This window comes from Salvelinus sp. IW2-2015, linkage group LG20 (assembly GCF_002910315.2).
Source record: "Salvelinus sp. IW2-2015 linkage group LG20, ASM291031v2, whole genome shotgun sequence".
Lineage (NCBI taxonomy): Eukaryota > Metazoa > Chordata > Actinopteri > Salmoniformes > Salmonidae > Salvelinus > Salvelinus sp. IW2-2015.
This window is the reverse complement of record NC_036860.1, coordinates 641707-655746: the sequence shown is the minus strand read 5'-3', so window position 1 is coordinate 655746 and position 14040 is coordinate 641707. Positions and strand designations below refer to the sequence as shown.

Genomic DNA, 14040 nt, shown 5'->3' with positions numbered 1-14040 from the left:
AATAAGTATTCAACCCCTTGCCTATTGTGGCAAGCTTAAATAAGCTTAAATAAGCTCAGGAGTCCAGATTTGCTAAACCAATCACATAATAAATTYCATGGACTCACTCTGTGCAATAATAGTGTTTAACATGATTTTTGACTGACTACCTTATCTCTGTAACCCACACATACATCTATTTGTAAGACTCCTCAGTCAAGTAGTGAATATCAAACCCAGATTCAACCACAAAGACCAGGGAGGTTTTCAAAAGCCTTGCAAAGAATGGCACCTATTGGTGGATCGGTAACAATATAAATAAAGCAGACATTGAATATCCCTTTGAGCATGGTGAAGTTATTAATTACACTTCTGGATGGTGTATCAATACACCCAGTCACTACAAATATACAGGCGGACATCCTAACTCAGTTGCCAGAGAGGATTTTACCATGAGGACAAAGGTGACTTTAAAATAGTTACAGAGTTTAATGACTGCGATAGAAGAAAACTGAGGATGGATCAACAACATTGTAGTTACTCCACAATACTAACCTAATGGACAGAGTGAAAAGAAGGACGCCTGTACATAATAAATATATTCCAAAACATTCATCCTGTTTGCAACAACGCACTAAAGTAATACTGCAAAAAATGTGGCAAAGCAATTCACGTTTTGTTTAGGGCAAATCTAATACAGCACGTTACTGAGTACCACTCCATATTTTGAAGCATAGTGATGGCTGCTCATGTAATGTGTACGCTTGTAATCGTTAAGACTGGAGAGTTTTCAGGATAAAAAATAAACTGAATGAGGCACAGACAAAATGCTAGACGAAAACCTGGTTCAGTCTGCTTCCACCAGATACTGGGAAATGAATTCACATTTCTGCAGGACAATAACCTAAAACACAAGGCCAKATCTACACTGGAGTTGCTTACCAAGAAGACAGTGAATGTTCCTGAGTGACCGAGTTACAGTTTTTACTTAAATCTGCTTGAAAATCTATGGCCAGACCTGAAAATGGTTGTCTAGCAATGATCAATAACCAATTTGACAGAGCTTGAAGAATTATGAAATGAATTATGGGCAGATATTGTACAATCCAGGTGTGCAAAGCTCTTAGAGACTTACCCAGAAAGACTCACAGCTGTAATCACTGCCAAAGGTGATTCTAACATGTATTGACTCAGTGGTGTGAATACTTATGTAAATTAAATATTTCTGTATTTAATTTTCAATCAATTTGCAAAAATGTCACTTTGCCATTATAGGGTATTGTGTGTAGATGGGTGAGGGGAAAAAACWATTTAATCAACTTTGAATTCAAGCTGTAACACAAGAAAATTTGGGGTAAGTCAAGGCACTTTACATTTGGGAACTTGCATATCCTGAGGAAGCAGCGGTCCTTTCCTGGTCAATGAAACAAAAAGAAGGCCAATGATAAGACGAAGGCGTAACACACACACATAGACAATTATGCCCCGCCTTCTCCACCTTCCTGCTCCTTGCGTACTCCACCTCTCATTCCCTGTGGCCCGGCCCATGTTTCCCTTCTTCCCCTGTCCCTATGTGAGCGCCTGCCACTCTTGCTCCTGGCTGTGGTGCTGTATCAGTATCATCACTCAGGATGGACTCCCCACCACTCTACCTGCCTCTGCTGCTGCTGACCTGTCTGCTCACCCTCTGTAAGGATCCAGCACTCTACTCTACTTTCTGAGCTCAGATAGGTTACCTTTAGTTCACCTTCTATTCATATGTATGTCTGTCTCTCACATCACTTGCTTTCTATTCTTATTCCTCCTCCTCTGTCTCCCTCCACCTATCTCCACTCACAGGGCAAGGGGCAGGAGCTCAGTCATGTAAGTATGAGATACAATTACTTTCTGTATTTGATGCCACTTTAATAAATGCACCAGAGAGCTGGAAGAGTCCCGGCATAGAGACAGTTTGAGGGCAGTTGGTCCTCTCTACGGTTGATAAGCGGCTATTTTTATGCCTCACACAAAAAAAAAATTTTTTGTAGGAAATGGGTATTGTGAGCGTCTGGCTTCCTTGACATTTTCATGTTTTTCATTCGATTTATTGAAGGTATTTTAAGCGGAATACGCAGCTGGTTTCATTGTTTTGTGTCAGCATGTGAACAAGCTTCTGAGATGTTGAACCTCTTTGATCCACCTACATTCTCAGATACTGTAATGGTTTTATTTTTCTCAGCAACTTAGTTCATTCTGAGCTCTTGGTGGGGTATTGAGAGTGAGCTGGTGGCATATAACTGTAATAACAGACCGTATCTATTCCCCAAAGGCTGAGTCACAAATTTGGCTCCAAAGTACTTTTGGCTCAGGTCTCAGCCTTTTCTCCTGCATGGCTGAGCTGTATGTGTTACCTTAATACTAAAAGCATTACCAGGGAGGATGTGGAACAAAATGCCCGCTTTGTTGTGTCAGCTCAGGCACAATAGTGTTGTTGGTATTGAGTGCGAACAGGAGCCAAGGTAAGGCCACAGKCCTCCCAGGGGAGGGGKKGGWTGGTCTYTGTTTGTTAAAGTGTTTTCCTCCTTTCCTTCCTCCTCCACCTCCTGCTTACTGTGCAGTGGAGTGGAGGGCCGCCAGGCACACCTCCTGCTTACTGTGGAGGGCCGCCAGGCACCAGGGAAGGGCCTTCCTCTGTCTGGAGGACTCTACKTGCACTGTAAAGGAGAAAGCACAGAGGGAACTCCCTGGCTAGTCTTGAAGAATAGTCAATTTAGCCTTGGTTATTTTGCACCCCAAATAGTAGTTTGCATTAGCCTTGGATGTCATGGTGTCTTTGTGTGTCTGTCTGTGTGGTTGTCCAGTATTCACCATAGATAGTGTGACACTCAAACTGGACCCAAGTGGCGAGGTAACCAGTGGGACCTTGATGGACCTGAACTGTGAGGTCAGCGTCAGCCATGACCAGTCCCACCCCCTGACACACAGCTTCAACTTCCTGCGAGACGATGTACTGGTCTACTCCAAAAACACCACCGAACCTGCGGTCCTTCACCAGCTCACCCCGGCCAGGGCTGCCAACTCTGGCACTTACAAGTGCCAGGTCATAGTTCAAGACAAGAGCAAAGGCAGCAGAACCCACAGACTCACCGTCACAGGTACTGCTGAAATGGATCCATGATTATATTGACTTTCTGGTAAAACTCTCTAGGTCTCTAGATCCCGTAGGGCGGTGCACAATTGGCACAGTATCGTCCGGGTTAGGGTTTGGACGGGGTAGGCCGTCATTGTAAATAAGAATTTGTTCTTAACTGACTTGCCTTTTTAAATAAAGGTTAAATAAAATAAAATAAAAATATCTTCATTCGTAATCCATTATATGTAGGTACATACAGTATCAAGTATTTTCCTCCTGATGATGCATGGTATGTGACATCCTAGTGACTGACATTGATTGTTCGACCACAGGCTTACAGACGCCTGTGCTGCAGGTGACCTCCCAGATCCTGTTTGAGGGGGAAGAGGTGACAGCTACCTGCAGCGCCCCAGAGGAGTCTGGCTCCCTGCTCTTCCACTTCTACCAGGACCAGGAGAAGATCATGCAGGTGAGGGCCAATGGGAACTCAGTGGAGACCAGGCTGGAGCTGAAGCATGCTGGGGACAATCACCTGCGCTGTTACTTTGAAATCACCATGCTGCCCGACGCTGGGAGGTCCAACAACAGTAACACTGTCAAGGTCATGGTCAAAGGTAAGAGTGGGGTTGAATGCTGACTATAACTGTTGCATTTGTCATTCGAAGGTTCCGGTTCAGATTTATAGTAGCTATGGGCATTATGCTTCTGTGTGATTCAATATATCACCTGTAAAGAAAATAAATGTTGGGTTAAAGAATTTCCCTGTTCTTCTGTTGTATCATTAGAACTTTTCATCACACCCGTCATGAACATTCTTCCTGGTAAAGACGTGATTGAGGGTGACGTTGTCGAGTTTGTCTGTCGAGTGGTGAACCCCCCACCCAATGTGGTGGTCTTCCTGACTAAGGACAAGAGGGTGCTTAAGTCAGCCTTCATTAGTCTCAATCATTCGCTCAGTGTCCTGGCAGAGGACTCTGGGGAGTATGTGTGCAAGGCGGACAAAGGCAATGTGCAGAAAGAAGCCTATAAGAGCATCAAAGTCAAAGGCAAGTATTGGATGTCTGACTGTGTTGTAAAAGGTTGGGCCACATGATGTAATAGTGAGCATTTTCTAACTTAATTTAATGTTTGAATTTAATGTTTCGCCATGCCAAAGTTTCTTTGAATTTAATGTTTCGCCATGCCAAAGTTTCTTTGAATTTAATGTTTCGCCATGCCAAAGTTTTCTTTGAATTTAATGTTTCGCCATGCCAAAGTTTTCTTTGAATTTAATGTTTCGCCAAGCCAAAGTTTCTTTGAATTTAATGTTTCGCCATCGTCCAATGTTTCTTTGAATTTAATGTTTCGCCATGCCAAAGTTTCTTTGAATTTAATTGTTTCGCCATGCCAAAGTTTCTTTGAATTTAATGTTTCGCATGCCAAAGTTTCTTTGAATTTAATGTTTCGCCATGCCAAAGTTTCTTTGAATTTAATGTTTCGCCATGCCAAAGTTTTTTTGAATTTAATGTTTCGCCAAGCCAAAGTTTCTTTGAATTAATGTTTCGCCATGCCAAAGTTTTCTTTGAATTTAATGTTTCGCCATGCCAAAAGTTTCTTTGAATTTAATGTTTCCCATGCCAAAGTTTATTTGAATTTAATGTTTCGCCATGCAAAGTTTTTTGAATTTAATGTTTCGCCATGCCAAAGTTTATTTGAATTTAATGTTTCGCTGCAAAGTACTTTGAATTTAATGTTTCGCCATGTCAAAGTTTATTTGAATTTAATGTTTCGCCATGCCAAAGTTTCTTTGAATTTAATGTTTCGCATGCCAAAGTTTATTTGAATTTAATGTTTGCCATGCCAAAGTTTATTTTAATTTAATCGTTTCGCCAGCCAAAGTTATATGAATTTAATGTTTCGCCATGCCACAGTTTCTTTGAATTTAATGTTTCGCCATGCCAAAGTTTCTTTGAATTTAATGTTTTCGCCAATGCCAAAGTTTCTTTGAATTTAATGTTTCGCCATGGAAAATTTCTTTGAATTTAATGTTTCGCCATGCCAAAGTTTCTTTGAATTTAATGTTTCGCCATGCCAAAGTTTCTTTGAATTTAATGTTTCGCCATGCCAAAGTATATTTGAATTTAATGTTTGACACTCTGCTTTTTCTGTCTGATCCCCATAGAGTTGTTTTCCAAGCCAGTCCTGGGGATGAAGCCCAGAGAGGTGTTTGAGACACAGCACTTCACACTGAACTGTGATACTGACAGCTATTCCCATGAGAGAATCAACATTGGGGACGTGAAGTACTCCTTGTACAGGAACCAGGTCCTACTGACATCAGGAGGGAAATACAGTGCCACAGCACACCCCTCCCTTAATGGAAATTACTCCTGCCAGGCCCAAGCCCAAGGAACAGGCCAAACCAAAAAGATCTTCAAAAACAGCACACAGATTGTCCTCAAGGCAAAAGGTGAGTCTCTCTGTGTGGTGTGGTGGTTAATTTCTTTACTTTCAAATGAGGAGAGACAAACGTATCACAGAAGTCAGAGCTATACTTAAACTGAATCTTTATTCAATTATTAATAAGGAAGCAGGTCAATACAACCCACACATATAAAGTGAATCGATTGAGTGCCCCACGATAATGATGGCTGGTTGACGAATCACCCTCAGATGATTCGTTGAGAGCCTCGATACAAAGGTACAAAGGTCTTTTATAYCCAAGATACACCCCCTTCAGTCTACATGACAAACAACAGATGTATGGGATGGGTTACAAGTTTAAGATTTGTWTGAAAGATACTGTCTGCTGTGAATTATAAGTATCTGCTGTAATAACTTCTCATTGTGTAGAAACCAGGGTCTGGCCCGAGCCATCTCTCCCTGGTAGCTTCCAGTCAGGCACACAGACACTAATCATGCTATGGAATGCAGTCTTGTTAGGTTTATCACCCAGAAGACATTGTAAATCTTCTGTCAGTGTTAAATCTCCTAGAGGCTCACTTTCAGTAGAACACACACAGATAGATGAGTGTTCTAACAACCCCTTATTATGTTGCATAAAACAACCATTTGATGCAATAACAGCATTATAACAATCTTGTCATTTCTGTTCTGACAGTGGATGGGGTCATATTAAAAACACTCTCATTCAACATTCTCAAACATTGCATGTGTTTTATTTTCTAACAGTTTTTCTCTTCTCTGGTCTCATTCTGTCTTATTCGTTCTCTCTTTTTAACTATCCCTCTGTCAGTGCCTGTGTCAGTCCCTCTTCTGAGTGTGGTAGGAGGCAGGTTGATCCTGGGCAAGCCCTTCCAGCTCCAGTGTCAGAGTGACAACGGTAGTCTGCCCATCACCTACACCCTGCTGAGCCCCTACGGACAAGCTGAGTTCAGGGTGGTCCGCAGACCCTGGGATCTGGCCCTCTTCAACATCACCTCCATCCACAGGAGCACTGACATCCACAGCTTCTCCTGCAAGGCCGAGAACTACCCCAGTCAGCCCCACATGGAGAGCTCAGGAGAGCACCTCCGACGCACTGCCACCATCATAGGTGAGTTGGCCACACCACCTGTTTATAACAGAACCAAATGTATACATACATACATACATACATACATACATACATACATACATACATACATACATACATACATACATACACCTACATATGGCTCTGGCTTATAAAAGGGAGATGCTGGTACAGTCAGTCTAACTGATGARATAGTAGATTTARTSMAWTGACTCAACAACATTAATTRCCCACAGAGCCAGTGTCCAGGCCAGTACTGACCGTGACACCCAACATGGGGGACGTGGCTGAGGGGGAGYACCTGACCCTAACCTGCACTGTCCAGCGGGGCACGCCCCCCATCACCTACACATGGTATCACACAAAGAGTGCCCTGCCCCTGCTGTCCAAGACCACCAARGARATGCGATTATCCCACTCGGTTCAAGGTGTCAGTAGAGAGCATGGAGGCGGATACTACTGCGTCACTAACAACCCATCCAATGACAGCCAGAGGAGTGCCATGGTCACTGTTGGAGGTGAGAGGGGAAGGGATCTTGCAGATGAAAGTATTATCACACAAACACACTGGTGTGTGACTAGAAGTCCTTTAGCTAAATCCACTGTGGCTGAACTTGACCTGAGGTAACCTCTGTAACCTTGCTGTCTGCAGTGAAGTTGGCTGGCTGGAAGAAGGGGCTGATCGCAGCATTCTGCATCCTGCTCACAGTGTCTCTCATCATCATTATCCTCGTTAAGAAATGCCTTCTTCCATTCAGAAGAYAGAGAACAGTGGAACTCTCAGTGTGAGTAGGCCTGGCTTTGATTTCATCATACTAACATAGTCTATTCACAAACCATTGAATGTACAGTGATGCACAATTCTTTGTTTGGGAAGATGTGAATATTAAAGCGATAAAGGTCATATAGGAGTTTCCTGTTTAATTGTTCATTGTGTTTTCTTGTTCCCCTCTCTCAGGAAGCCAGCAAGCACTAAAACAGACGAGACTCTGAGACTGACCCATGGAYAAGTCAATGAGGCTGCCAATGGTAAGATCTGTCTACTGATTTACTGTACAGTAGAACCTATATCTGCTGTCAGGACTTCACACTGCTAAACCATTGGCCCATGATAGAAAGTTGATGGAGTCTTGCAGACCCCTACCATCTCAGCCCTAACCTTGCTCCAACACTTCATCCTCTCAGGATGTCATCTCTCTTCCTCTCTGTGTTCCTTCCTCCTAGCTTGGCTCAGGGTAAAGAGCAGGTGAGGGGATGCATACCTAATATGGCAAAGCAATGAATGTTTCATCCAATTGGATGTGACCGGCGTCCTGTATGACTGACCCCTGGTCTCTGTGTTTTGCAGTCACTCCTGGGGTCATGGGAAGGAGCGTCTGGAGTGATCACGTCTCAGGCTCAGGTGAGTGCACCAGAGTTCGTGAGGTCAACTCCTACATTTCAACAGTAGGACTATGTAACTATGTAACTATTCACGTCTAACATTAAGTGTGACTATTGTAGAGTCTGACGACCAGACCAGCGAGGAAACTACTGAGGTACCTGAGCCACAATACACTGAGGTCCATCCCCAGGAGGTAGACCCCACCAGAGGTAAGAGACTGACCCATCCTCTTAGCTGGGAGATGCTAGGCTTCAAATACGCATGTCAACATTATTATTGATCTATTGCTTAATGTCAAATAATCATGAGCTGTCCACTTGCATTTTTTGATTATGTCCCTATGAAGCATTTGTTTATGCATTTCTAGCCCCCGTGAAGAAAGGCACAGACACAGTGTACAGCGAAGTGCGGAATTCGAATCAAGGTAAGACTAACATCCTGTTCAATGTTCACTGAAGCCCTCTATACACTAAGAAACAGCAAATTATATGGGCTTCTTCTCTGGGGTTTGAGAAATGTGCCATGCAGAAAACCAGGCCAGGCCTAACTCTAAACATCTGCATTGTCAGTGAGAGAGGGTGCCGTTAAGCCGGCCGCTTAGCCAGCTGTCCACTTCCTGCTCTCATCAAAGGGAACTTCCTGTTATTACAATCCAACCCAAACACAGGGTGCATCTGTCAAGCGGAGTCAGAGGACAGACTGCTCCCTTGTTTACCCCTGAAATAAGAACCCACACGCCAACCATATTGTCCATTGTTGAGTAATTGACCTACTCCTTGCAAATGTCAATGGTATTTGTATCAAACAATGTTGCAGCGCAGGGGAAGAGAAAACAATCATGGGCTTTGGCCTGCCTCTATATTGTCAAACAATGGGCTTGTCGGCAGGGAAACTGACTAGTAACACACACATGAATGGTTGTAATGTGATAAGCCCAAGGTGTCAGTCTTGAGGAGAGGTGGAGGCTCTGGATAGAGGGTGTTGTTTTGGGGAAGGGGGAGGTTCTGGGTGGAGGGTGTTGTTTTGGGGAAGGGGGAGGGGGAGGCTCTGGGTGGAGGGTGTTGTTTTGGGGAAGGGGGAGGTTCTGGGTGGAGGGTGTTGTTTTGGGGAAGGGGGAGGCTCTGGGTGGAGGGTGTTGTTTTCCTGAGCTTGTCTCCTGCTCTTGTTTTTGCAGGTGAGTCAGAGTCCGAACAAGCTGACGGCGTAAGTAGAGCAATGTACTAACAAATACACTCATGTACGTAACAGTACTGTTTTACATACAGTACATAGACCTTATGACTTTGTTTTGTCTTAGAGGGACCCCTTATGGAGAAAATAAGATTCAACACAGGAGGAGGAAACTGCTGGAATACACAGATACTGTAAAAACAGACACTGGCTTCGTCTTGTCATTTGTATTTTATTTTGTCTATTTCAGCAAGGCTCAGTTGAGTATGCCCAGTTAAACCACAATGACCATGAGTCAGAAGAACCAGAGCACGAACCAGAACAAGAACCCCGGCCTGAACCAGAGCCAGAACCAGAACAAGGATCAGAGCAAGACGGACAACTTGAATGACCACCATCAATATTTATTCTCTAATTTATTCAGACCATTGAACAACTGGAGCTGTTATTGATTTGAATGCATTTGTATATTTTCTATATTTTTTACACCTCTTCTTCTTATTAACCTTTTGTACAGTCTTTAAATGCCTGTAATTATGCCTTTGTGAATTGAGAATAAAACAATGCAGCAGAATGGGAGAGACCTTGTCCTGTGTCTCAATGAGAAAAAAATTGTTATTGGCGGTTTCCGTCATCTCTCCTGAGAACGTGCACATGGGATGTGTGTTGTGACCCAGAGGAAAATACACACAAATACATTTTCCTCAATTGTGAGCTGAGCTCCATGGACAGGAAGGAAACCTTTGAAGCCTGCGGGGTGTAGTGACAGTCAGGCGCTGTGACACCCCCGTAGAGAAGTGTGCAATATGAGAAAAGAAAGTCTATACCCCCTGGTGGGTAACCAGGCAAACCACTCTCCCTCTCCTAACCAGAGGAGGGCAGCACCTTGCTTACGATTCAGTAGGGAAACTTGGTGCCACGCTGCTGAAATCATGTGAGAGGCTTCCACTGTGTTTTGGCATCAAGGCATATCAGTTCCAGTTTCCATCCTTTCATGGCTTTGATTGACTCAGACGAGGAGTGACTCAATAAGTTATGAGTTCATACAGGAGTCAATTCCTTTTCTCAGTAGTTGGCTACCAGAGGAGATTAAAAACAGACAAACAAACTTTAAAGTGTAGGCTATATTGTCTTTGTACAAAGGTGTACACCAAACTGCACCTCTCTTCAGTCTGGAAGGCTAGTGGAGTCTTCACGCCCAAGGGAACACAACAACATTACATTAGTAAGGTCTGTGCCATCACATATCCTTGATCACAAAATGTAAATATCTATATTAGCTATAATGTATTTGTTTATTCAAAAAGCTTAATGAGACATCACCAAGGTGATCTGAACAACAAKGGCCTATAGTCCACAAGAGGTTGATTCCTTCATTAATGTCATGGCACATGTTGTTGACAGTCCAGCTCATGCGGATTTGCCTTTTGACCAGGAGTCTCTTAGGGACGTTGAAAGACTGACCAACCCTGTGTGAAAAGCCATAAAACCCCGACCACACAGCTAAACACCCACAGCCTGCCACRCACTTAAATGCTCTCAACTACATGCCCAGTTCAGTCTAACATATACTGTATACCACAGCCCTTAGGATGAAGCATTTATCTTCATTAGAGATAGCCCAGTCCCTTGTTTGGATTATGTTTCAGTTATTTGTGTGTGTATGTTTCAGCTGTGTGTGTGTTTGTGTGCGCACCTGTGTGTGACAGAGAGGGGGCAGTACAGAGGGGGAAGTAAGGGTGAACCCAAGAGAGAGAGAAAGAGAGAGCTCTAGTGACAGTGTGTCTAAGCTAGGGCTCCTCCTTCCCCACCTCAGGTCATGTTGAGTTTGAATCGCCATCCTAGCAAGCAAAAATGTAAGCAAAAGTTCAGAGTGACAAGTCCAGCCACCTTTAGTGTAGTCAAACTATTCACTATTGGTTCTCGTACTGGGAAGTTCAAAATGTAACAAAACACTACAATATTTAATGTCCATGCAAATCTATTTTGTATTATGATACGGTAAGAAAGAAAATAAGTACTGCTATTTTAYGTAATCCCCCAAGGGGAAGACAAAACTATCGATAAAGACGGCCCCTTTAAGKGGAGGCCTTGMGTCCAAAGAGTCATCTATGAATGGATCGTTTTCCAAAATGCGTTCCAAAATGAAAACCGAATCCATCTCCATGTCTCAGCAGTCTGGAMCTCTGCAGGTTGTTATTACTGTATCGTTACATCACACGCTGCAGTTTCAGCTTTTAGAGTGTGGGTGAATTAATCATATTACTTAACAGGTCTGCCCTGACAGCGGTTAGCAGCATATTTTGAGAACTGGCAGCTGGGGGTCATGTGCCGCTATGGAATTAAAATGACTATAGCAGAAGTAGAATAAATAAGAATATGGTGGCTGGGTATTAATGAGCGGGTTTTAACCTGTTCAAGCAATTTCTGGACGACATTTATTATAGCTCAGATTGGCTTTTTAATTTTCAACTTCACAATAATAAAGCCAAAGTGCTATATGTTTACACCCTGTGTCCTATACTCTTTTCCTCCGCAAGGACACTACATACAGAAATAACCACAAGTTTGGTGAATCTGCTGAGGCCATCTCCTGCATACCTTGCGGCGTCAACCCGGCCACCATCCCCTCCAAACCCTGACATGTCCTGGCCATGGATGGTGCTGGCCTCTTCAGAGGGCCTGGTCTGATGTTTGAAGAGCCTGTCTACCCTGTCAAATACACGCTGCTGCATTTACCATGTTCCTGCATCCATCATGTGAGGTCATGTGCTGTCATAGACGCTGTGGATTCCTGTTACATGTCATCTGCCCATCTGCACAGGAGAAGACCAGACGGTATGTCCTCCATAGTCACAAGACCAATGGCGTGGTAACTAGATAGGACAGGTTTTCTTAATGTCTTTATAATGTTGATACAGTAGGAGAGAGTGATAAATGTGTCTTTGGAACTTTTCACATTTAGAAGTGTGGGACGATGTGTCCCTTTATTTTTACTGCCTGTGTGTTCGTGTCTCAGCAAGGAAACCTGATCTGGCCCCTCCTGTATCTGAAGCAGGATTCTAGCTACACCATTGGCTACGCTGCTAAAATTGGCACGTTGACCCCTATGAATATTATGTTTTTCACTTGGCCTTATGGGGCCAGTGTTGTGCACTGCTGAGACTCAGTGGTGAGGTCATCGTGGCAGCAGGTTCATTGTTCTTAGATTTGCTACTATCACAAATTAAGACGTTTCCAGGTACTTATGAGCTTGTGCTTTCCAGTTGTACACATTGTTCAAGTTTACTGTGTTTTACAGATGTCGCAAAATACTGCTATTAGCAGACACCGTAGTTACAGCTAAAGCCTCTATTACTAATGTACTTGATAGCCCACAGCAGCACACTAAGCACTGCCTCTGCAATACATGTTTTAAGTTTATTTTTTATTATGATTATAATCAAAGACCTGAGGGCGTGGCAAATTGTCAACATGATACACTGACCCAGTCTGTAGACTAGAGGAGGATACAGAAAGGATCCATCAAACACATGTGTTGTGTCATTATAGTGGTCTCTGACTTGTGGTCAGACTCAATCAGGTGAAGCAAACTTACACTTCCACCTTTTTTGCTTCCTCCTCATGGTATGGCTAGTTACCTGACTTGCCTATCTATCATCATCTCTTCTCTAACTCTTCTCAGTACAACTGCTCCTTCAATTTCTACGCTGCTCTCAATATTCCCTGGTATTCGTGTTTCCATGCATACATTTTGGATGTAAACTTTATGTTCATTTTCCCCCTTTCATGAGTAATGGATCAGCTCATCTGATTCAAATCTCAGACAGTCATTTAAGTCATGTAAACAAGCAACAAGATATGTCATACTGTATAACACTACATACGAACAATAGAGCAGGTTTACACAAACAAGCCCAGCTCCCATAGTCCTACATTTGTTATTTCCACATCTTTATCCTAACATTGATAATATAACTCCTGCAATGTTAAACAGGTGGCTACTATCTGTTTCCCCATGTTCACTGAACAAAAATATAAAACGCAACAATTTCAAAGATTTTTCTGAAGTACAGTTCATATAAGGAAATCAGTCAATTTAAATAAATGAATTAGGCCCTAATCTATGGATTTCACATGACTGGGAATACAGATATGCATCTATTGGCCATAGATTCCTTAACAAAAAAGGTAGGGGTGTGGATCAAAAACCAGTCAGTATCTGGTGTGACCACCACTTACCTTATGTAGCGTGACATCTCCTTCGCATAGAGTTGATCAGGCTGTTGATTGTGGCCTGTGGAATGTTGTTCCACTCCTTTTCAATGGCTGTGTGAAGTTGCTGGATATTGGCGGGAACTGGAACACGCTGTCTTACACGTCAATCCAGTGCATCCTAAACAGGCTCAATGGGTGACATGTCCGGTAAGTATGCAGGCCATGGAAGAAGTGGGACATTTTCAGCTTCCAGGAATTGTGTGCAGATCTTTGCGACATGGGGCCGMGCATTATCATGCTGAAACATGAGGTGAWGGCGGCGGATGAATGGCACGATAATGGGCCTCAGAATCTCTTCACGGTCTCTCTGTGCATTCAAATTGCCATTGTTAAAATMCAATTGTGTTCATTGTTCGTAGCTTATGCCTGTCCATACCATAACCCCAGCGCCAACATTGACATCAGCAAACCGCTCGCCCACACGACACCATCAGCCATCTGTCCGGACAGTTGAAACCGGAATTCATCCYTGAAGAGCAAACTTCTCCTACGTGCCAGTGGCCATCGAAGGTGAGCATTTTCCCACTAAAGTCGGTTACGACGCCAAACTGCAGTCAGATCAAGACCTTGGTGAGGACAACGAGCATGCAGATGAGCTTTGTG

At 43.4% G+C, this 14040-nt stretch overlaps 1 protein-coding gene across 4 annotated transcripts; it reads left to right on the top strand.

Moving 5' to 3' along the window:
• Nucleotides 1–1456: 1456 nt before the first annotated feature.
• Nucleotides 1457–9738, top strand: pecam1a (platelet and endothelial cell adhesion molecule 1a). Of its 4 annotated transcripts, XM_070433735.1 has the most exons (16): nt 1459–1668; nt 1819–1842; nt 2820–3113; nt 3424–3705; nt 3877–4137; nt 5253–5540; nt 6327–6626; nt 6842–7123; nt 7258–7390; nt 7564–7634; nt 7954–8007; nt 8109–8198; nt 8357–8413; nt 9164–9192; nt 9410–9485; nt 9522–9738. In XM_070433735.1, the coding sequence occupies exons 1-16, from the start codon at nt 1611–1613 to the stop codon at nt 9548–9550; spliced, it is 2328 nt and encodes a 775-aa protein (XP_070289836.1). In that variant the 5' UTR covers nt 1459–1610; the 3' UTR covers nt 9551–9738. The 4 variants fall into 4 exon arrangements, 3 of the variants coding, with proteins under 3 accessions (XP_023868482.1, XP_070289836.1, XP_023868479.1); XR_011473752.1 differs by lacking the exon at nt 9164–9192 and having other exon boundaries at nt 1457–1668; XM_024012711.2 differs by having other exon boundaries at nt 1468–1668; nt 9410–9738.
• The last annotated feature ends 4302 nt before the right edge of the window (nt 9739–14040 follow it).